This window comes from Malaclemys terrapin, chromosome 16, assembly GCF_027887155.1.
Source record: "Malaclemys terrapin pileata isolate rMalTer1 chromosome 16, rMalTer1.hap1, whole genome shotgun sequence".
Classification (NCBI taxonomy): Eukaryota; Metazoa; Chordata; order Testudines; family Emydidae; genus Malaclemys; species Malaclemys terrapin.
The window spans coordinates 9,316,650-9,340,738 of NC_071520.1; the positions used below are offsets into that span (position 1 = coordinate 9,316,650).

The 24,089-nt window shown below is 47.7% G+C and overlaps 1 protein-coding gene across 1 annotated transcript in view; it reads right to left on the minus strand.

Annotated features, from left to right (window-relative positions):
• Positions 1-23,780, minus strand: part of KSR2 (kinase suppressor of ras 2) — a 280,870-nt gene extending 257,090 nt beyond the window's left edge. The window contains exon 1 of the mRNA XM_054005981.1: positions 23,601-23,780. Within this exon, the coding sequence (XP_053861956.1) occupies positions 23,601-23,780 (180 nt within the window). The remainder of the gene's footprint in view (positions 1-23,600) is intronic.
• Between the last annotated feature and the right edge of the window lie 309 nt (positions 23,781-24,089).

Consider the following 24,089-nt stretch of genomic DNA (forward strand, 5'->3'; position numbering starts at 1 on the left):
GCATGCCCTGGCCACAGGCATAGGGAGTCATTCTGTCCTTGGCCCCGTGACTGCTTATAGTTCATACAAAGTGGGAAGGCTTCAAGAGGAAAGACTCGGAGGGCCCTACAGCAGAATATCCCATAGACCAGAGAGGAAAATACTCATCTGAGAAGGACGAGATCAGGGTTAAAATCCCTGCTCCACATCTGCTTTAGAACCTCCTCTGCCTAATGGCACATAAGGCAATCCATATTTCCCACTGCTGTCTGTCTAGACTCTAGAGCAAGGTGTTTAGCTCCATCATAAATTGTCCTGCGATAAATCATTCTTTGTCCTTCGCGCCCTCTCTTCCCTCCGGGTGGGACCCAATCGAAGGCATACCTTGTGCTTTTGCCATGGGTAGCCTGATGACACGACCAGACCTGTAGCCAGCTCTGTCTGATTGTTGAATCTACAGTCTGCAGGGTTGTGAAGTGCAACAGTGGTTATGCAAACTCCCAAGTTTCTTCTTAAACAATGCTGGTGGAATGCATTCAGCTTCCTTGTCTGTGTACTTCCACCATCTGCTATTCTTCCACAGCATACAATAGTGATGGAAGGACAATAGGATTGTACAACCTCATTTTAGTAGGTAAATGTTTCTTCTTACTCTTCCAGATGCTTGGCAAATGGGAAAATGATCTACTGGCTTTGCCAATTCTTCCCTTCATTTCTTCCATGAGCTGGCCATTAGCAGATATTGTACTTCCAAGATAGACGAAGTCATCAACTCTTTCATACTCTTCTCCATGTCAGTGTTGACAGCATTCTTTCCTATTTCCATGGTCTTGGTCTTCTGTTTATGGATACAAAGTCCCACGTTGGCAGTTTCTGCCTTTATGTTCATGAAGAGTCTTTTCATTCCATCTGAGTTGGTATCCAGTTGACTATATCACCTGCAAAAAGTCTTGCAGCCTATCTCTTGCCCAAACAACCAAGTGTCACTGGCAGCAGCTGTCACTCTTATAAGGTCTATATGACAATGCAGAAGAGAGGTGGGGATAGTATACAACCTTGCCTTACATCAGAAACAATATTAAACCATCCGGTGTCCCCCATCTCTGTCCAGAGGCAGCATGCACACTCATCGGACAAAGCTTTTATCAAATTAACAATCTTTTCTGGAATTCCATAGTGACTCAGGCACTTGCAGAGAGTTTATCTGTGGCACTCTCAAATGCTTTCATAAAATCAAGGAAATTAAAAACCATCTACTGCTGATATTCTAAGCCTCTCTCAATAAGTCTTCTCAAGATAAAAATCTGGTCTGAATATGACCTACCAGAACAAAATCCAGCCTGTTCTTCCTTGAGTACTTTATCAATGGCGGTTTTCATTCTACCCAAAACAATAATGCAAACCACTTTTCCAGGAACATGTAGGGGCGTGGCCCTTCTCCGGTTATTGCTTAGAAGCTTTGTCCCCCTTGTTATGGATTTTGCTGATAACACCTTTTCTCCAGCCTTTAGGACAGATCTCCTTTTCCCAAACCATCCTGTACAACCTGCACATGTAATTCACCATCATTTCCTCCAGATTTTAACATCTAAGCAGGGGTTCAAGTACGGTGGTACCCTCCAGTACGCAGTACCGGCGAGAGATTTGTAGCAGGTATGGGGTACCGGAAAGACTTGGGGCCAGCCACCCCTCCGGAGGGGGTGCAGTGGGGCTGCGCTCTGCTCCTTAAAGGAGCAGAATCGCGGCTAGGGAGGACATTCATTTTTTATATGGCTTTAACAGCACAGTACATAGGCTAACAAACTTAAACAAAGGTTTTAGTCGAATGAAGCTCCTTCTGATCTGACAGCTCAGGCATTATCAGTTTCATCCAGAACAATTTACAAACGTGGAACCTAATCCTATAAGCCCTTAATCATTTGATCAATCCCATTGAAGACAATGGGACTATTTGCATGTCTATGGACCACTGTTGTGGGCTGGTAAGAGTTTCAGGAGTCTGTTCCTTTAAAGGAAGTTGAATCCCGCATTGAAATGCAATGTTTTGGGTACAATAGCATAAAGCAGTTTAGGATACAGTTCTACTTACAATTTGTCTTTTAATAAGTCATACATATGCTGAAATGGCTCCTCACCCAACTCCCATATTCCATATAAACAGACTGAATACTACATGTTTGGGGGGAAAGTGAGTAGTTAAGCATGTTGATGTTTGTATATACAAAGGAGGGTGTCAGAGAGGACAGGGAGAACATGGGGGCCCTGGGCTGGGGTGGGGTGGGGAGGAGTCACATGGAGGGTCACGTGCCCCCCCCTTGTGTCCATCCCATGAGCACAGTACCGGCAAGAAATGATTTCTACTTGCACCGCTGCATCTGAGCATCTGCCTTGCCATAGCCATAGAGCTTTACCACTCTCCAGTTGGTTTACAGCCTCAGGCTATGTCTACACTGGCAATTGAGCGGTAAAACTTTTGTCTTTCAGAGGTGTTAAACACACGCACACCCCCCGAAAGACAAAAGTTTTGCCAGTCTGAACCCTGCTCATTGGGGGTAGAAGTTTTTTGTCGGCAGGAGAGCCGACAAATAGCAGCCATACTACACGACTTTTAGCGGCACGGCTGTGGCAACACAGCCATGTCGCTAAAGCTGTGTAGTGTAGACAACACCTTAGTTACTTCCTCAGTAGCGATTACTTCTAATGATACAAGTCCACTATTCCGTCACATTTCTCAGTGTGTGTTAGAGGTTCTCAGTGCATGTTAGTGGGTAGGCACAGCCTGGAAATGGTCCATCCAACGGGCTCTTTGTCCTTCCTCGGTCATTAAGGCCATCTCAAGCCTTCACAATGCTACAATGGTTCAAAAATTGTGATGCCAGTTGTTTAGATACTAGACAACATATTTTTTAAATCCCCTCTCGCGTATGCCTCTTCTGCTTTTCTTGCTTTATTTTCCATCCATCCTCTCATCTCTTTTGGCTGATCTTTTAACTTCCTTGTCTTTGTCCGTATACTCTTGTTGCAGAATAGCTCTTTTATTGCGGTCTCATTCTTGCTGAAATCTTTTCTTTAATTCTCGCCTCTCTTCAACATGTCTCCATATATTTGGTTGGAATCATTCGTTTCTTAGATTGCTATATATATATATGCTAAAAATTATGACCTCTAGGCCTGTGAGTTAAGGCAGGTCACCAAGAGGTGATCCACATACTCCTGTCAGGAAGAGATGCTTCTCTCTCTCTGGTTGGTCATGTGCAAATTGAGTAATGTATGGTTCACAATGGATGCCCATTCACAGCCTGAGCAAAATGCTAATCAATAGATAGCAGAGCTTGCAGAAAAAAACAAAAACACTGGGGTTCTCCTGTTTAGAAATAAGAAAATGCACTTTTGAAACTCTGTCTGGGGTGCAGATGATCCCATAGGTGTCCTTCAATCTGTGAGGACAAGCCGCCAGCAGGCTTGATCTTATGAGATGGGATCTCAGCCAACCTAGCTGAAAATGCTTGGAAAAGGACTTGGAGTAAGCTAGCCTGTCGGAGATAGTGGGATGCCTTGTTAGGGAAGTTTAGGCTCGAGAAAACATGTAACGTTGTTTTATATGTAACCATTTCTTTCCAATATTCCTACTCTCTAGCATTTGAAACACTGTTCTGTGATAATAGATTTTGTCTTGTTTTCACTGCACTATACGATACTATCTCAGGGCTGTGTGTTAAAAAGAGTGGGGATCCTGCACTGAATCTTGCAAGCTGGGGCGTGTTGTTTCTTTGGGAACAGTGGATCTGAGAGTTCTGTGAGTGTGCAAAGGAACAGGGGCTAAGCACCCCAGAGAGACACAAAGAGGAGGCGGGGGGTTGGCGTGTGCCGATCACTAACCTGTCCGGAGAGAGAGGCCTGCAACGCAGTTGTGTGGCCAGAGGCTGGTAGTGTCAGGGAGCTGATCCGCAGCAGGCACCCACAAGACTTCCTCACGCTAAGGGCAGGTGGTGTCAGCCAGATTTGCTGTTTGGGCAGTACTAGCAGCCCATCCTGATGGCTATATTTGCAAATCCATGACAGACACGCCTTGTCTCCGAGTTGTTACCAAAACAGAAAGTGTTTTTACATGGACAGGTTAACCTGACTCACAGCCCCCTCCCAGGAGGGACGGTGAATTGCCTTCAGGCTGGTTCCTACCCTCCAAACCAGTGGTTCTCAACCTAGTTACCATTGTGGGCTGTATCCAATACTACCTGTATGGCCCCGAGGATGTCACATGGGCCACAGCAGTGTGCTGATTGGGCCACAAGCAGCCCACGGGCTCAGAACTATGGCTCTGAACTATCTGTCTTGGGTGGTCCTGTCAGCATAGCTCTCAGCAACATCAAAGCATGCAAGCCTTCCCACCCATCAAGATGCATTGCTAGATCAGGCAGAGGAGGGATTTGAACCTGGGTCTCCCACATCCCGAGTGAGCACTCTAACCATTGGACCCAAAGTTAGCCCACCACCATGATGACAACGACCTAATGTCTAGCACAGGAGCGGATTTAGCAGGGGCTCCTGACTCCAACTGCACCCACAGAAATCATGAAACCAAGGATGCATAAACAGGCAAACATACACTTCTCCCAGCGGTGTGGAGGGGAGGTCCCAGGAGTTGTGGGGAAGGGGATGTTGGAGAGCGACACTGCCCCATACTCACACTCCACCAGCAGCTCCCGTCCCATGGGGCTGGGCCTGGCTCCCCACTTTGGACACTGTGACCTGGCACCTCTCAGGTTTGGCCCACTCACCCCTCCATCATGACAGAGGGGCAGCTGGGCCAAATGTGAGTGAGTGGCTTTACAACCAAGTCCTGGTCACAGCTCTCTGGGCTTTTCACCTCCAAATTACTGCAGTGAGTTCTCCACGGGGGACTCCTGGAGGCTGGTCAGAAAAGTCAGTCGATGCAGGCTGCAGCTGCCTGCTCACCCCGCAGTGACCCTCATGAAGAACACATAGTGCAAGGCCCATCCACTTATCCGTGGCCTCATTCTTCTAAGAGTTCCCATTGAAGTCAGTGAGAACTGCAGGTGCTCAGTACCTTAGCAAAATCAGGCTCGGCCAGCTCCAGCCTGAGAGGGTGGGGGAAAGGATCTCCCATGACTTCCTAGAGCCAGGACCCTGGCTTGGGTTCTCCTGCCACCAGAGCACGGCACGGTGATTGCTCAGGTTTACTGAACTGCTCCAGGCTGGCTCTGTTCCGTTCTGCCCACCCGGGGCTCTCAGTCCCCGCACTACGGGACAGGGAGCTGGGGGAGTGGATGCCACGGTGTAACTCGTGTGGTCATCTCTGCTCAGAAGAGGCCCAGGAGGAAGATCGGGGGAAACAGTGTAGATCCAAATGACAGTGCATTGCGGGGTGGGAGGCGTGTTCCATGAACTATTACTCCCTCTGTCCAATGCTGAGGAGACTTTCCCTTACACGGTCCCCAAGGAAGGGCCTGATCCTCTTCTCCTGGATGTTAATGGAAGTCTTGCCATCAATTTCAGTGGGAACAAGCCCTAAAATACAGCTAGCTTGTATTGGATATTTATGGTCAGGTCAGATGCATTCAAACTCCTCGTACCCACTTTTATAGTGAAGCTACTCTGCTCTGTTACAATAGCCAGGTTCCTAACTTTCCCTGTTTGGAGAGCTGCCTAGACACAATGCCATTCCTTGCCTTACAGGGAGGCCTATCTAATTAAACTCCTTGTGTAGATGCCCTTGAACTAGTTTCACCCCTCCTTACACCTTTTTAGCTTACTGGAGCAAGCTAAATCAATATAAGCAAGGGTTAAACCAGTTTAAATGGCCCTATATTAGGAGTTGGCACTCGTTTAAGCGGCTCAGTTTTTAAAATCAGTTTAGTTAAAACCATGTACATGTCTAGTAAGTGCCTCTTCCCTTCCCCCACTATTACAATTGAATAATTAAGATTCTACTATGTAGATCAATTAGATTAAACTGATGCAAACAGAATTGCTAGTTGACTCACTGCGCTGGCTAGAGTAAGGACCTGAGAGGGTTGGAACTTCTAGATTCTATTCTCAACTCTTTGACTGACTGCATGTTCTTGCACAAGTCACTAAGGGTCAAATTTTCAAAGGAATTCGCATTTTAGGGGCCTAAATACCTTTGAAAATCTGGACCTAAACATCTCTCGTGCCTCGGTTTCCCCATCTGTTAAATGTTGCGAATAATACCTCCCACTTTACCTTCCCTCCCCAGTACTGTTGTCAGAATGTCATTAATATTTGTAATTTGCATTAAGATGCTTGGGAGAAGAGTTCCCTAGAAGTGCAAAGCAGGTATGATTCAGTGTTAAGGAAAGGTGCCAATGCATGGGCAAAATGTCTATCAGTTACAGAAGTTGAGAGTCAGCTGCCAGAGGTTTGCCAGGGCAGTGTCACTTCCATTATTCGGCCTTATTGCCTCATCAGCATTTGCTAATAAACAGCAGCTGGCCTCTGAGCTGCAGGGGGGAAAAAAATATGCATAGCAAAAATGCTCTGAAAAAACCCTGGCCTGATAAGCCAAAGGTATAGAAACTAAGAATAATTCTACCAAGACACATGCTGAGCTGAAAGGTGAGACCGCTGCTTTCACGGATCCAGCGGATCGGAGCATGTTGGCCCCTTAATGATCATTAAAACAAGAAGCGTCACATTGCTCTGTCGCCATCAAGTTTTAAAAGGCTGCCTGGAGAAACGGCATGGGACTTCCAGCGTCCGGAGCCCTGAATGAATCTTTCACCCTTTGGGTGCTACTCTCTGTATCCAGCTGGGGGTCTGAGTTCCGCTCAGCTCTGAGCTGGACGTAGTGGGGAGCACAGAGCTCCTTCCTGCTCTACAGCAGAGTGGAGTTCCCCCTCCTCTCCCAGGCCTGCTGCTGTGGTGAGAGCTCCCACTCCTGTGGTAAGCCACTTTACCCAGCGACTGCAGGCATCTCAACTGGAAAGGTTAAGGGGATTTCCACCCTTACCTCCCTGCCCCCACTGGGAATCCCCCTTCCCAGAGAGCAGGCTACGCTCAGGTTTCCCTCCTCACACTTTGAGGTGCACCGTGACCACAGCCAGGTTGTTCTGGTGCTGTTTCAACGCGCCTGCCCTTCAGTGCTGCACGTTACCCCGTCAGCAAAAGGCTGCGCAGCGTTATGGGACCAGCTTCTGCGAACGCCCTGAGCGGAGCCCAGACACTAAGCAGGCTAGATTGGTGATAAAACTGGTCTCCAGGGAGAGGGACAACAGCTGCACCTCTCTCAGAGCACCCTCTGCCAGCTAATCTATGGAGCTGTGCTGACGTCAACCGCACTGGAAACCGCTTCCCTGCCCTGACCTGCTTGGAGATTAAGATCAGGGGGTTGAATCAAAGAAAATGTGCATGGAAAAATGTGCAAAGAAACCACCTGTAGGAGCACAAGGCTAAAGTAAATTAACCGCGTACTGGATTAGTCAGACTATGCAAATGCAGTGGAAATGTAATCCACCTTCGATAGCTCTCCAGTAATGGCTGGAGGTGGCCGTAGTTGCCACATGCTGCATTTAAAATTTTAATGAATGCATATTTTTTCTGTTAGGCTATACACCAACTATAGTGATAAATGATCCCCCTACAATGCACCCTCCCGAGCTGCCAGCTTCTTGAAAGGACAAACCGAACATCCAGGCTGCTCTCTCTCTTCCAGAACAAAGAGGGAGCTCGTGATGTTACCGGGCAAACATCTGGAATATCCAGGGTAGGTCAGAGTGGCTCCCTGAGATAGGAAGAGGCGTGGATATGATGAATAAGACACCGTAGGTGGCAGTGGGGCTGTCCATTTGCAGTGGGAGCCCTCCCTCTGCCAGAACCCTCATTGCAGGCACTGCAAAAAATGAGTCTTGATGGATTTTCGAGTGCGGGTATTGTCTTGCCTGCTTGATTAGCATTGCAGATACAAGGGTCAGCGTGGCCTCGTGTTGCTAAGTGTAGAGCGCTACATGGCAAGTAGCTTCTGTTGCGAACCCTGAAAGCCGCCCATCCCAAATGCTCTGGGCCTGACTCTCCACTGCCCTACACCGGGCGCTTGCAACTGCACAAAATGGAAACCGTGCGAGCGTAACACGTTTACTAGCATAACATGGTAGCATTTCACACCCGCTTTGCAGAGGTTCAAATGACAGCACAAGGTATAAGGCAATGGAGAATAAAGCTCTATGAACCCTCTTGACAGCTAATGCACCCCCGACAGATGAGAGCCACATGTGTTTCTGCAGGCTCTCCATCCCCACTTAGCACCTTGCTGTTTCCACCACCCTTTTAAAATGTTGCTCGTAAATGTGGTGTATGACAGTGGCTCTCAACCTTTCCAGACGACTGTCCCCCTTTCAGGCAGCTGATTTGTCTCCCAGACCAGACCCGCAAGTTTCACCTCACTTAAAAACCTTGCTTACAATATCAGACATATAAATACCAAAGTGTCACAGCACAGTATTACTGACATTTTCATTTATACCATATAATTATAAAATACATCTATTGGACTATACATATTGCGCTAACAGTTCAGTGGATAGTATATAGAGCAGTATAAGCAAGTCATTGTATGACATTTCAGTTTGTACTGACTTCTCTAGTGCTTTTTATGTCACCTGTTGTAAAACTAGGCAAATATCTAGATGAGTTGATGTATCCCCTGGAAGACCTCTGCATACCCCCAGAGGTATGTGTACCCCTGCTTAAGAACCACTGGTATATGGGAAACAGAGGGGTTGTGACAGCAATGGCTAATGCCAAGCCGAAGCAAACCTACAGAAAGCCTATCTCAAGGGCCTTGTCTCTCCCTTCTTCCTTATGAGGCCCCTCTCTTCTGTCCCTCCAAGTTGTTGGGGAAAGAGCCTTCTCCTCTGCAGCTCCTGCCCCCGAGAAAAGCCCTCCTGTCTCTCTCCACCTCATCTGCTCCCTGTCTCACACCTCTTGCCTTCCTCCCCCCCCCTCCACTCCTATGCAGGTAACACTGAAAAGTGGTTGCAGCTCCACTTTGCATGGAAGATCTGCACATAATACAACTGCATAGCGAAGAACAGCACTGTGCTACCCTCCCGCCACAGTCCTGCCGGAGGAGCTCGCTCCCTACTGTGGAACGAAGTTTCACTCATAGTCCCGCACACGGCCCTTGTAGAGAACATGGGAGTTCCCTGTATTTGTTCCATGAATATCATATGCCCCTCAGTTTACCTGTTTGATATTATCCTGCCTGGCTGCAAGGAGTTAAATCAAAGGAGGTTGGTAAGGGGAAACAAACAGGAAAGGAAACAATGGCCAGGAGAAGGCACTGTCAGAGAGTGTGCCCAAGGGTCCTTGAGGGAACAATGGGAGAATTATTAATTGAGGAATGCCCACTTGCCTGGCTCCACATTGGCTAACAAGGCTTATTCTTCCCAGCCTTGGACCTGGAATCAAAGTGGATATTGAACCATTGACCCTCTCAGCCTAGGGAGGAGGAATAGGGGGTTGAGCGAGCAGCAGCGGCTGGAGATGATGCTCTGGGGCTGTCTGTCTCTCCCGGATCAGAAGCAGGAGGTCTGGGCTGGGTGGAACTTACCCAAAACTTTTGAGGAATGTATAAAGTTTAGGGAAAATCCACATGTCCGGGCCTTTTGTTGTTTTAGCTCCTCTCTCTGCGAGCTACGCACCTTTGGGTGAATAAATAATGCTTTGTTTTGGAGAAGCTGTTGGAGTCACTTTAATCAGCTACTGGTCAAAGCTCCCCAAAGGAAAAGGGCTTCCAGATGCCAACAGAGTTGGGCCTGTCGTGGTAACACAGTTGGGAAACAGGAGGGCTGCACTCCAGAGGTCAAGTCCCAGAGGGGTAGGACCGCAGGGGTTCCCCCCTTATGAGAGGTGTCCATGACCTGCAACCCTCTTCCTGTCCAAATGCTGCACCTCAGGGGGCTTGTATGGAGCAGGACTCTCCACCGTGCCAGGAGTGCACACCCCCTTGTATGAACTCCTGCCAGCATTAGTATGTATTTGTGTTGTGGTAGTGCTAGTCTCTGTGCTGGGCCCTCTATACACATGTAACAAAAGACATGCCCTGCCTTATATGTGAGGGCCCCTGCAGTGCTGGAAGGGCTGCGTTTTTGCTGTGAAGTATAACTAAGATCCTGACTAGTGTTGCCACCTGTGAGGTACAAAAGAAGGGACATCCAGGACGATCCTGAGCCCTTAGGGCTGGACAGCTGGCAGTGTGTACTGAGCACCCTCACATTTCCTGGAACAGCTACCTCAAAAAAGAGATGAGCCTAGGAAAACATGGACAGGTGGCAATCCTAATCCTGACTATTATTCCAGGGCCCTTTTCACAAGAGTAGCATGGTAAACCCCAGTGTCCAGGCCAAGGGCCAGCTTGGATACCGTCAACCTGACTCTTTTAATTCCCCCCTGCAATTTCAAATGGATGCATTCTTCTTCACTTCCTGTCCGAAACTGTTGTGTTTCTGTTAAAAGGCTGCCACCTTCCACCCCAGAAGTGGCTGCATTTTAATGGCGAGGGAAGGGATTCCTGGACAGACAGTTTGAAAAGCACTTTAGGATCCTGGAGGATAAAAAGCCCTATAGAAATATAAGGTATCAGCATTACTGTTAGTTTATGCATGAAAAGTGAATGTGCAGATGTCTCTCACTAGAGAGACATGTGCACAAAATGAGTGTGTGATTGCAGTATTTGAATACTCGGTTAAATTCTCATGCATTTAATCAAGCTAGCAGTCCATAGCATTTCTGAAATATGCATCTATAGCCGTATACAAACCCCTGATAGGACTCAGTCCTGGGCTTGCAAGTTGAAGTGTAGCTGACTTTGCAAGGTACACACCAGTACACGCCCACGTATCCGAGGTCTGGATGAAACCCGTAGTCTTATTTTAGAAGCATTCTGCCAAATCTTGCAGTAAATCAGGCACAAGGCAAAGTTATTTAACCCTTGCCTTGCTATAATCTCCACTCCTCCCCCCTGGAGGTGAACAACAGCAACCCTATCAAAGGAAGGAGAGAGAGGATACCTGTGTCTGTGTCTATGGTGGCGTTCATTCCCCAGTTCTGGGATCCCTGCCAGGGGATCCTTTTATCCTAAAGATACCTTAGAGAGCAACGTTTGGCCTGGGGAATGCACCAAATGGGATGTGTTTTCAAAATGTGGATACTTCAAGCCCCTACTAGGGCTTTATTCCCCATCCTACCCCCACCACTGCAAACAATTCACATCAAACACCACTAAAGCAGTATCCTGGGGTAGGGCAGGGCCTGTCTTTTTGTTGTGTGTTTGTACAGCACCTAGCACCATGGGGCCCTGGTCCATGACAAGGGCTCCGAGGGGTTCTGGTAATACATAATAATATCATCCATGGGAATACAGAATTTGCCACAGCAGATCAACCCTCTAGTTCGTTCACTCCAGCATCCTGCCTCCGGAAATCTCTAATGCTTCAGAAGCATGCAAACCTTTCCCCCCATAATGCAGCTGCACACTAACCAACATGCACTTTGCATACAGCAACTCCTAAAAGGTGCTGAGGCCCAGATCTCCAAAAGGATTTAGGTTGCTGATTTCACTGGGAGTTAGGAACCTAAATATCTTTGAAGATCTGGGCCAGCGTCCCCACAACTCAGACTGAGAGTGGAAGGTACTCAATATCTAACAGAATCGGGTTCCTAACACATGCCTGTACTTGAATTCTTATTCTGTTTATCTGCAGAACAAGCCCGGTGTGTGTTCTTTTCCTCGGAGAGCACAGGGGCAGGGTATTTGTGTGTTTTCCCATTGCATTACAAGGTGTGTGGTTGGGGCGGGTGTCTTCACAAACGGCAAATGTACACAACAGCTGGGCATGTCTGTGGGCCTGTTTATGTTTCCCGTGGAAAACCAAATGCCAATTCTACAATTAAATAAAAGGACAAGGATATAACACATATCAATTTGTTGTAGATTTACAATCTCTGCCATGCACTTGAAAACGACACACTCACTGATCACCTTTTCAGCATTTAGAGTGATGCGATCAACATTTTCCCTTTCTCTCCTCGCCATATTTTTTTTTTTAACTCTCTGTTGACAATAGCCCTTTGGTAGCTTGAGAATAAAATCTATTTTCCATTAATTTTATTCTCTTCCCTGCTTCCAATGCAGCCCACCCCCATTACCTCATCAGCACACTTGTTGATTAGTGTAGGGTTTGCTCGTGAGTGCAGAAATGCCGGCATCAATTGATCGTGGTGTTTATACTTTAAGAAAACACATTGCGAGGCGATCTGGTTAAAGGCATCTCTTTAAAATGTACCAAGTAAAAGAGGCTGGGTAGTTTAAAGAACTGATAATGGGACCTGCGAATTACAGGCTGGATTCTGATCTTGCTCACACAAAAAGTGTTGCCAACTCTTGCAATTTGATCTTGAGTCTTGGGATATTTGGTATTTTACTTAAAGTCCCAGCTCCTGGAGTCATGTGACTAATGAGACTCTCAGCTTTCATGCTAAAAAAATGAGGTTTCTAACCCTCATGGTTTCAGAGAAAAGCTTGAAAACGTGATCCAACTGCACCCTAAACCAGAAAGCAAGTAAAATGAAAGGCACTACAGTATTTTTCTTTAATGTCACGAGTTTTCGGGGCTTGACTCATGCTTTTTGAATGCTTGTGGTTGGCCATAGTGAAATCAGGAGTAACTCCACTGAAGTCAATCAGAGCGAAATAAGACCCTTTCATTGGTTGGACACCACTTCAAACCCTGTTTGGGTCAGGAACAAGTGATCAAAAGTTATTGCTGTCCAATGACTGTATGGTGGGTCTCAGCCCATTTCTCAGAAGGCAGGTGTCCACATGATAAAACTATCAATTACTGTTGTTATGTATTCATCACCAGTGATGTGCTAGGCACTTTAAGACATAGGGAGATGAGATCCCTGCCCCAAAGAGCTTACAGTCAGAGACCTGGTCTACACAGAAAACTTGTACCACTATCTTTACCGCTATAGTTAATGCGCTAAAAGTCGCTTGTGTGGGTGCAGTATAATTGTACTTAAACTGGTATAGCGGAGTCCTATACCGGAAGAGGAATATGCTCTACTGGTATAAGACACTCAATATAACAGTCTCCACTCTAGGGGATGTACTGGTATAACTATATCCGTTAAAAAAAAAATCACACCGCCCTAACTCAAAGCATTATGTATGGCACAAGCGCTGGGTGTAGACCAGGCAGAAGTAAATTTATCCATAACCATCCTGACAGGCTGTAACTGGCTTCTCTGACGACAGTCTGATCAGAGGGGCCAAGGAATGACTGGGCCCCAGAGCCTGAGCTCCCTGCTCATCCGAGGCAGAGCCGTGTTGAAGCATACTGACCAGGCCAGGGATGGGAAAGCTGCATTGCCACTGTCTATGATGTACTTACTGACTTATGGAATGGTTAAACAAAGGGCTTCAAGCACCAGGGCAGCCACCTTTCGCCAGCATTAAACACACACACACTTGATGAATTTAATGGACTTAGAAATGAAGGGAAGAAAACAAAAAGTCAGAGTTAGGTCAATGCTTGGGTCAGCCAGCTGGGACAAGGGACCCTCTGCATTTTCCATCATGTTGTGAAACACTGTAACATGCAGTGATCTTTCTGAAGGGCTTTCTCTGCCATAGTGGTCCCGTTAGCTTATTTCCTGGAACACGGCGTGTTTCTATGAGCACAATGGGGCCCTGAGCTCTGTTGAAGGCTAGACGCACCACGGTCATTGTACTGTCAGTATATTATTATAAATTATTATAATACATTGCTGGGAAATGCAGGCTTAGGGTTGTAAACAATGCTGGCTGGGAAATGCAGCACTGACTGGAGCTATGCATAGTGTAGGCAGGTGCTCGGCACCTGCTGTCTGTACAACTTTGCCAGTGCCCACCAAACCTGACCCTGCTGCATCTCTAGTGCAAGTCTCTCCTTCCCAGAGATATCCAGTCCTATTATAACAAATACACAGGCTTAGCCCAGCCTGGGCCACTCAGAACTTGGCACTACCAGTCACAATAGAACTCCCATTCACTTCCTCCAAAAGCATAGCCCTCAAGCCACATGGACTAGAGAAGGCTTTTCAACTGCTAGCAGTACAGGGTCTCTGAAACGTAGTTGATCAGCTCTGATTCTATCCCATAGAAGACAGTGGAGCACACTAGCCAGTACCTTACATGATCCAAATGCAAGGTGACAAATGGCCACTGTGGGCTAAACTGATGACAGGAAACATTTACATTAGAAAGGAAATTCAATCCCCAACATTTTTGATCCAGATGTCAAACATTTCAAAATATGAGGAAGTTTGGCACCAATGTTCTGGTCTGGCCTATTATGAAGGGATAGGCCATCTGCAAAATCTGGCTCTAAATCCAGATTATAAACACACCCAAAGCTCCAGACAGTTTGGATCTAAGGTTTTGGTACTAGTTGGTATTTCACTTGTGACTTATTGAACTCTGGTGTCCCGAGGTGAAAAAAAAAAAAATCGAATGGCTCCCCCAGTTCACTTCTAAAAATGAGGAGTGACAGTAGTGTTGGTCAAAGGACTGCTGCTAGCAATGGGGTCCGAGAGCACCTCAAAGAAAAGGTCACGAGAATTCCTTTCAGTGGAAAGTGGACAACCGCAGTATAGAGGTTGCTACCAGCTCCCTCTACAATTACACCATGTGAAATAAAAAGAATCACATACACTATTAAGATGGTAAAAAAAATAATTTAAAAAAATAATTGAATTGAGATAGTTATTTTAATCCCTGCCAAATCAGGATTAGTTAATCAGGATTGAGTGAAAAATACAAGACCGGATTCACCCCTTGGTTACTCCAGGTTCACACCGATGTGACTCCCCTGAACTCAACAGACTGGAGTTACACTGATGTATATCTAACCCCATCTTTCCTGTATTCTCTCCTGCACTATGCACACAACCATAGGAAGGAGCAAAGCTAAAATCTGTGATTGTTCATAGCATTACAAAAGCACTGAGAAGCCCGGCTGGAGATCAAAGCCCTATTGTGCTAGGTACATATACATAGCAAGAGGCATCCCCCAAGAGCTTACACTCTAAATAACAAGACTGATGGAGGGGGAGGAGGAAACACAGGTATGGAGAGGGGAGGCGGCTTGCCCAAAGTCCCAAAGCACGGCAGAGGCAGAGCCAGAGAGATTGGGCCCTCTCCACTGAAGTACACTATCTGTATCTGCACACATCAGCACATCCAGCAGAAGAGGGGGGGGAAAATCTTATTCACTTACAGTGTTTTTCTAAAAATTAAATAATTTCTAAAAATTACAATTAAAAAATACTAATCTTCTCAGGTCTAAATCGGAGGTGTTCTTTAACCACTGCCCCCCGATGATACACCCCATGCAGTGTAGTGCGTAGCTCCCCGCATTGTGGACTCCACCGGATGCACACAATGAGCCATCATTCCAGCTTCCTTAGTAACCAAGGCCTGATAGCCCACTGAAAACAACGGGAGTCTTTCTCCATTGACTTCAATGTGCTCCAGATCAGGCCGCAAGTCCAGGGCTGTTCCAGGAGCGCAGGAGCTAGCCGGTTCTTTTTAAGCCACATGTTGACAATCAAGCACTCTCTGACTTGGTTCTTTGCAGGCAGATGGAAAGCAACAAAACACCTCCTCTTCGCTGGGACTCTGAGCCTACGTCATGTCCTTGGGATTTGGCAGTGGCAAGGATCCAGGGCCAAGTTCTGAGCTCATATAGGCTGCTGTAAATCCAGAGTAATGCCACTTGAAATCCACTGACTTTGATGGAGTCACTCCAGATTGTACCTGAGACCAGACTCTGGCCCTGGGTTTACCATTTATCACTCCCTTACTGGAAATCATCTTGTTTCTATAATAGAAACACCATCAGTCAGCACCTCTATGAAAACCTGGGCAGATGCTTTTATCACACAGCTTACTCTTACCGCAGCCACCTGTTGACTCAAACAGAGATCGCCGGCTGAATCACTAGCTGTCCACAGTTTCATTCTCCTTAGTGCAGCCGGGCCTGGGTTTTAAATCAGACACTGGTGATTTGCCCCTGCACCTCACGCCAGGCACACAACAGGGGATTCCTGTTTTGCTTGGCTGGCACCGTGAGGGAAATCCCTCCCCCTTGGCTCCTAATCCTGCACCACTCTACCCGCCTGCGGGATCAAATGATTCTCGTGTCAAACTTCATCCCTCACAGGCAGCGTGGTCCAGCGGAGAGGGTACAAGCTCTGCCACTGGCCCGCTGTGTGACCTCAAGCAACTTGTTCCACGTGGCCCTGATGCCTCTGTTCCCCTCCCACCCTTTGCCTGGTCTGTTCAGACTGTGAGTGCTTCAGGGCAAGAGCTGTCTCTTGCTGGGTGTTTGCACAGCAGTGGGCACAGCGGGGCCCTGATCTTGGTGTCTCCAGATCCTGCTGTACTACAAATAATGACCAATCATCATCCTCAACAAACTGCTCTAAGGCCCCCACCCCAAGCCGCTATATTAGCAATACTTGCTATTGATGGAGCACATTTCACCCAAGGAACTCCACATGCTTTGCATTCAGTAAGCCCCGTAACACTGCTCTGAGGTATGTACCTTTGATTATCCTCATCACACAGACGGGGAAACTGAGGCATAGACAGTTAAGTGACTTGCCCAAGTCCTGAGTGAGACCTGTTCTAATCACTACATAAAACTCTCTTCTAGGGAAAGGCAATTGTTTGACCTGTAATAATAGGAATTCACCTGTTCGTGTTTCATGAAACCTAGCGGTCACGTTACATGCTATGAACATGTTTACTGTAAATATAAATCAGAGAGAGCAGCTTATTAAGAATTATAGGCATCATAATTGATTGACACAAGAAGATTAAGGTGTTCCACCGACATCAGGCACAATCAGAGGATTGCTTTCATGGTTTATGGAACTGCAAGGTGCACTGAGATTGTAAGCTCTCTGGGACACAGACCATCTTTGTGTTCTGTGTTTGTACAGCGCCTCACACCATGGGCTCCTGGTCTGCACCTGGCCTCTTAGGCACTATGGTAATGCATATCAGAATGATAGCCACATTGGGACATTATTCATGATGGTTTTTCAAAATGTTTTACTAACATAAGGACCTGCTATGTCTCCTAGTGGCAACAGCAGCAAGAGCGATATCTCCTGACTGCCGGTGGAAGGCAGGACTGGTTAAGAGTGCCCAGACACCATGCAATGCGTGGGTATATGTAGACCAAAAAAATGGCTCTATTTAGCCTCTCATGAGATTATCAGGGGTGAAGGAAGAGGCAAGGTTCCCAAAGATGCAGCAGAGGATGGGTGGCTAACACATCACCCATTTGCCTCATCCTCCAATTGCTGCATGTCTCCTTAGCTGCCGGAGCCAAGATCTTCAAAAGTAGCTAGTGATTCGGGGTGCTTTGATTTTGGAGCATCATCCTTGAAAAGGGCCCTAATTCCAGAAAGTGCTGACCACTCCCTCGCTGAAAACCAATGGTGAGCACCCAAAATCACTAGTCACCTTTGAAAATCTTGGCCAGAGATTTTTACGTAGCCGTTGGCTTTGTAAACTCTAAGCGACCCCAATACAACGTCAGTGCCTCTCCCCGGGAAAGCTTTGACTGAAACGTTTTAGTAAGGGGCATGCCAGAGAGAACAGGCTATTGGCGCACAGGAAAGAGTCAGTGATTTTAAAAGTCAAAAGGAATCATTATGATCTTCTAGACCAGTCTCCTACATAACACAAGCCACAGGTTTGGCATGGGCAGAGAAGTGTACGATCCTCCACACCAACCGAGAGGGACCAATCCTAAACAGGAGATCCTAAATAGGTGATCTCCATGCCCACTAAGTCCTTGGCTTCTCCACTGAGAACCTCCCCCAGGTGCTAATTGTGGCTGTGAATTATACGACATGCATACTAGCAGCTTCCGCTCAACCCAAAGGATAGTCGGTCCAGCCCACTCCCCCTTTCACCAGAACCTCCTCTCTTAAAAACCAAGCCACATGATGACCATAAGTTTCAATAGCAAGTAACCATGACCACAAATGTTCTTCATTTTAATTTGCTATTTAAAGAACTTAAATTGTAGATCAGCTCTGGGCAGTAACTTGGTAAAAAATGTCATAGTGGGGTTCCCTAGGAATTGTCTCTCTGGGATTTCAAAATCCTGTCTGCTCAATTCACGAGTGTTACTAACTCTCAGCCCAGCAAACTCAGCCTAGGATCTGAAAAACAAGCTGGGTTCTCTGGCTCATGCGCTATCACTGGAATGCTAGCAAAGATTCTTCAGGGCAAATTCTGCTCTCATATATACCTGGAAAATTCTGTTGCTTCCAGTGTGGCTGCACAGGGGTAACAGAGGGCATCATTTAACACCCCAGCTGGCCCTCCAAATTGAATTTAGGACCTGATCCTGAAAGCTGATCCACATGGGTGAACGCTTGCACCTGTATGGACTTCATCCCATCGAGGCTGAGTTTTCTCCCTCAATATACCCGTTTCTCTGTGCTTGAGTCGGTTTAAGCCTTTCAGAGCTCTATGACTCCATTTGTACGGTAATGTACAACAGTGTGTACCAGTCAGGCCAGACATTGGGCCTACTCAAGTGACCCTCCGTTCCCTACAGTGGACAAGCTCCAGGTATTGCTCCTTTAGCTCAACAGGTGGCGCCCTGTGCCTTGATGGAGCTGAATGCCATGAGTTCTACTCCTCTCACTGCTTGTATGGGATTAGTGGTGGTGTCTCCATAGATAGGCATGGGTCATTAGAGCATCCCCAGCAAAGCCAAGGTTGGGTGGCCCTAGACGTACTTGTTGGTTCTTATGGTCCCCAGAAGACACTATGGCCACAGCAGGCCTGGCTCCGCACTGCCTTGGCACCTGATGTCATTGCTGACACCTTTGCAATGTGGGCGTACAACACAACTGCTCTGATGCTGTAGCATTTTACACCCACGCTGCACAGGAGTTATTTACACAGGTGCAAAGCTGGGGGAATTGGGCCTAGCATCTCCGCAGCCAGCCCAAATCCTTTCTTGCTCCCCTGTGTGCCCTACAGATTTCTCATGGTTCCCACACTTTAAACCACTGTCTCCTAGATCCCACATCCCGATCCATCCAACTGCTCTCGGCTGAGGGGACACAGCGTCTCAGAGCCCGCTCTTTAACCAGCTGCTGCTGAGCCATGCTCTTCCCCCTGACTCTGGGGCTGAGCACGCTGCCTCCCTCAGCACTTCCCGGGCGGAACAGGAGTGAAACCAGTTGGCCCTGGCAGATAGCAGGGCAAAGTGCCCCCCACCCAGTGCCTGTCCCTCTATAGTCTCTAAGGTGCCACAAGTACTCCTGTCCCTCTATTATCCATTTCACAGAGTCTGTATTTATCGGATGACTCTCGTTTATTTCCTCTTTTAGTGCAATGAAATAATAATAACCAGAACCACGTAGAGCAGGGGTGGCCAACCTGTGGCTCCGGAGCCACATGCGGCTCTTCAGAAGTTAATATGTGGCTCCTTGTATAGGCACCAACTCTGGGGCTGGAGCTACAGGCGCCAACTTCCAATGTGCCGGGAGGTGCTCACTGCTCAACCCCTGGCTCTGCCACAGACCCTACCCCACTCCACCCCTGCCCCCTCCCCTGAGCCTGCCAGGCCCTTGCTCCTCCTCCCCCCCCCCAGCCTCCTGCACGCCACAAAACAGCTGATTGGGAGGTGTGGGGAGGGAAGGGGAGGCACTGATTGGCAGGGCTACTAGTGGGTGGGAGGCGCTGGGAGCGGGGACGGGAACTGATTGGGGGCTGCTGATGTATTACTGCAGCTCTTTGGCAATGTACATTGGTAACTTCTGGCTTCTTCTCAGGCTCAGGTTAGCCACCCCTGGCATATAGGAAAGGACGTGATAGAATCGCTCATGGCCCTGGGACTCAGCCCCTCTATGTGTTTGGACGAGGGCACTGGATGGCTCTACGAGGTTGTTGATGGGACACCGAGCTTTTCACCTCTGCGACACAGACTCCGTGCCCCGCTCCGGCAGCGGACAGAGGCTGTGTAGGAACCGCAGTTAGCCAGAGGGGAATTCCCCTGGGGCAGGCATAGCATAAGATTTCCTTAAATGATACCACACTGTCCCCCTTTCAGCCCCATCACTGGGGGCATGTCGGGGTCAGGTCTGGAGGCCAGAGGAGCTGGGTTAGGAACAGGATGGGACAGACCTGAAGTGCATCAAGTTACAGGGATCCTAAGCAGTGTTGCAGGGCACAGGCAATTCTGAATGAGATGCTGCAAGTTGGAGCAGCTGGGGGAGGCTCTAATTGGAGAAACTGACATGGACAAATTGGAGAAAGTCCAAAGAAGAGCAACATGATGAAAGGTCTAGAAAACATGACCTATGAGGGGAGATTGAAAAAACTGGGTTTGTTTAGACTGGAGAAGAGAAGACTGAGAGGGGACTTGATAACAGTTTTCAAGTACATAAAAAGTTGTTACAAGAAGGAGGGAGAAAAATTGTTCTTCTTAACCTCTGAGGATAGGACAAGAAGCAATGGGCTTAAATTGCAGCAACGGCAGTTTAGGTTGGACATTAGGAAAAACTTCCTAACTGTCAGGGTGGTTAAGCACTGGAATAAATTGCGTAGGGAGGTGGTGGAATCTCCATCATTGGGGATTTTGAAGAGCAAGTTGGACAAACACCTGTCAGGGATGGTCTAGATAATACTTAGTCCTGCCTTGAGTGCAGGGGACTGGACTAGATGACCTCTCGAGGTCCCTTCCAGTTCTATGATTCTATGATTTACTATGAGGGCCATTTCAGCCTCCAGAGCAGCCCACAATCTAGAGAGATGAAAGGTGTCAGAAAGCCACCAGTATCCCTCTTTCTCCTTGACCTGCCCCTTTCGTGCTGCACCTCCTGGAGGTACAGCAAAGAACCAGACCCTAGGACCCCAGCGTAGGTCAGTGGAGGCAGAGGCCCTGAATGTGTTCCTCAACATACCTAAGCCACTCACTGACTTCAACCGAAGTTTCCCATGAGTAGTGACTGCAAGACCATGCCAAAATCATTACCATCTGGGGCTAAGTTTGTTCAGCGTCTCCAAAAGCAGGAAGTTCACCCCGAAATGGGGGGTAGGGAGGTGGTCAGGGAGAGTTGCAGCGGAAGATAGTGGCTCCTCCTTTTCAATGGGGGGGCTCAGAGAGATCGTACTTCCCCAAGAGTGGCCAGTACTGGCCAGGGAAGCACAGACTCAGCACAATCCTATTAAAGGCTCCTACGAAGCCGCAAAACTAAACTAAAGGTGCCCCTGAAGAACCTCCAAGAGAGGGTGGTGGTGCCGTCCCTGCGGGCGAATCCCCACCTCGGTGCAAGGGCTCAAGAAGATGCAGTTTGCACTTCCCAAGCAGAATTTGGACACTGATGTTTTCACTGGTGGTTCACATAAAGCATGCTGCAGGTCAGTCCAGCTGCTCCTGGACAGGGGCCTTCGTCGCCAGAACCACCACTACCTTCTTGTAGAGAAAGACACAGGCTAAAGTTAGGGTCCTAAAGCCATAGACAGGCACCTAAATAAACTGTGGCCTGCCTGTCAGAGCTGCTGAAAGAGACACAGTTAGTAAGGTGCCCATTTAAGGTTCAGGGAACCTAACTTTAGGCTTCCAGGTTAGAAAAACTGTTGGACAAAAATGCATAACCTTCTAGTACACATAGTAAAAAAAGCAATGAGAGGCAATAAATCCCCAATGAGCAACAGCCATGTGACAAAGTTAAACATCTCCTTTTCAACATGTTTCTCCAACAGCATTTACACCATGTTATGACACCGTCACTTGCTTAGTTCCATGCTCGGCAGCCAATTTTCTACCTATCTGCATCTTCCACATAAAACAGATCGGTAACAGCAAAGGGCCCAGGTGTTCTCTACCTTTTGCACACCAGGATCCCTCTTCCCCCTAGCTAGGATCCCCAGATTGAGATCTCCTGCCCTAGCAGACTTTGTGGAGTCTCTGACTTCTATTTAAAGTCTCCCATCTATTTAAAGTTACATCCACACATTCAAATCCTCCTGAAACTGGTAAACATCTAATTATCTTAGCATACTTTGAAAGAGAGCTTATTTACATGCAGATAGACTGGATGATCTGATAGCCCTTGTCCATTTCTAACTTCTATGGAAACTGCTCTGCGATTTTTTTATTTATAGTTCTTTCACCTGTAAAGGTCCTGTTTCTTTTTTTTTTTTTTTTTTTTTAAATCACTAAGTTGAGACTTCTTGTGCTAAATCTCACATTCGGAGGGGGAGGGGAGAGTGAAAACACCAAGCTGCGAACCTGCACAGACAGGGGAGTCCTAGCGTATTTTTCAAACACGGTTCTTTCACTGAGGTGGAGCAAGCAGAACCATTGCAGGCCGGAGTCTAGCTGCATCGGGGAGTTCTATTCTAAGGGATATGCTGACACAACCTTCTCTATAGCAATGCTGCTAGAATAAAATGCAGCAGGGTCTGTCACCAGCACACTGCCAGACACGGGAAGCGTCAGGCCTCAGAGTCCTTTTAAAATTCCCATCACCTCCATCTCTACAGGTGGAGAATGAGGACAAGCATCCTGGTGTCATGCATGACACCCGCATGTTGTTTCACCTTATTACCATCCCAGCCACTGGGAACCCACCCCGCCCCCACAAACCCCTTGTCTCTGCTTCCAGCAGGGCTGCCATTACTACTGGCAAGCACCACCCAATGCACATTACCCAGTCCAATTAACGCCTTGGGGGAGCCGTCTTTTCCCCTGAGCCCTCCTGGCATTTAAAATGAATCTCCAGTGCGTACATGCAAGTTATTTTTAACTCCTCATGATCACTCCCCTGCAAACCAGGCCTTTACGAACTGCCATCCCAGCCCCCTCTGGGTCCCTCGCAATATACACAGGCTGTTGGCAAGAAGCTTTTTACCTCCTTGTTTGCATGAAACCAAAAGATCTATTTGATTAGCCTAAGGCAAGATGAGAAAGATCCCCAGCAGCATCACTTGCCTTCTCCCAAGAGGGGATCCCCAGTACCTCCATTCACCAAGGCAGAATTTATTTATTTTTAAACATGCAAATTGTTCATTACATCTTAAGGGGGATTGTCAACCCAGAGATCTGTGGTTTGCAATGCAAAACTGAAAGCCTGCCTCCTGACATGCAAAAAAAAAAAAAAAAAAAAAAAAATCAGAAGAAGACCAGGGAAAAGAACACTATTTATAGGCAGCCACATTTTATGTGCAAGAACCACCTTTTGGCCACCTGCAGCACGCGCAGGCTCATTTGAGCTCACTGCAGCTCCTTAATTTATTACACTGCACACAAGCCCCCATTGTATATAAACAAATACACAGTCGGGGGGGGGGGAGAGAACCTACCTCCCTTGCAAAGACTCACAGAGAAATAAATGCAATTGAAAAGGAAAACCGGGTTTGCCCAATTGTAGAAACATACAAAATCATGCCTATTTCCTTCCCCCTCCCCCAAGTATATTGGAGGCAGTGGGGGGAAGGGGAGCGGGGGACAGAGAGCTTGAAATGCTCTCTATATTTTCGCCAAGGTAAAACCTACCTCTAGGGTTCTGATCTCTTTTTGCGTCAGGTCGTTGGAAGTGGCACATTTGGTCCGGAGCCCCTCCAGGTTGGAGATGCTGATATCGATCATGTTCTGGACCAGCTCGCACTGCTGCAAGGCTTTCTGCAAACTCAGATGCTGCTGCTCTTCGCTTTTCGTCATGTTTTCCTCATCCATAGCTCGCTTTGCAGCCCCCTCCTCCTCCTCCTCCTCCTCCCAGATCAAAGGGATGGTGGTGTCCCACTCCCCCCCCAACCACCTCCACCTCCTCCTCCCCACCCCTCAACAATGCAACGTGAAGGGAGCCGGCATCTTTCCACTGGAGACAACCAGCCCCCCCCTTCCCCAAAAATCAAATCAATCAATAAATAAATAGCAAGAGTGGATGTGATTGTGTGTCAAGCAGCCTCCATTCGAGTGTCCTTTCCCCTCCGAGTGCCTCCTCCGAAGGGGTGGGGGGGGCGCGCCGGAGAGATGCTGGAGCCG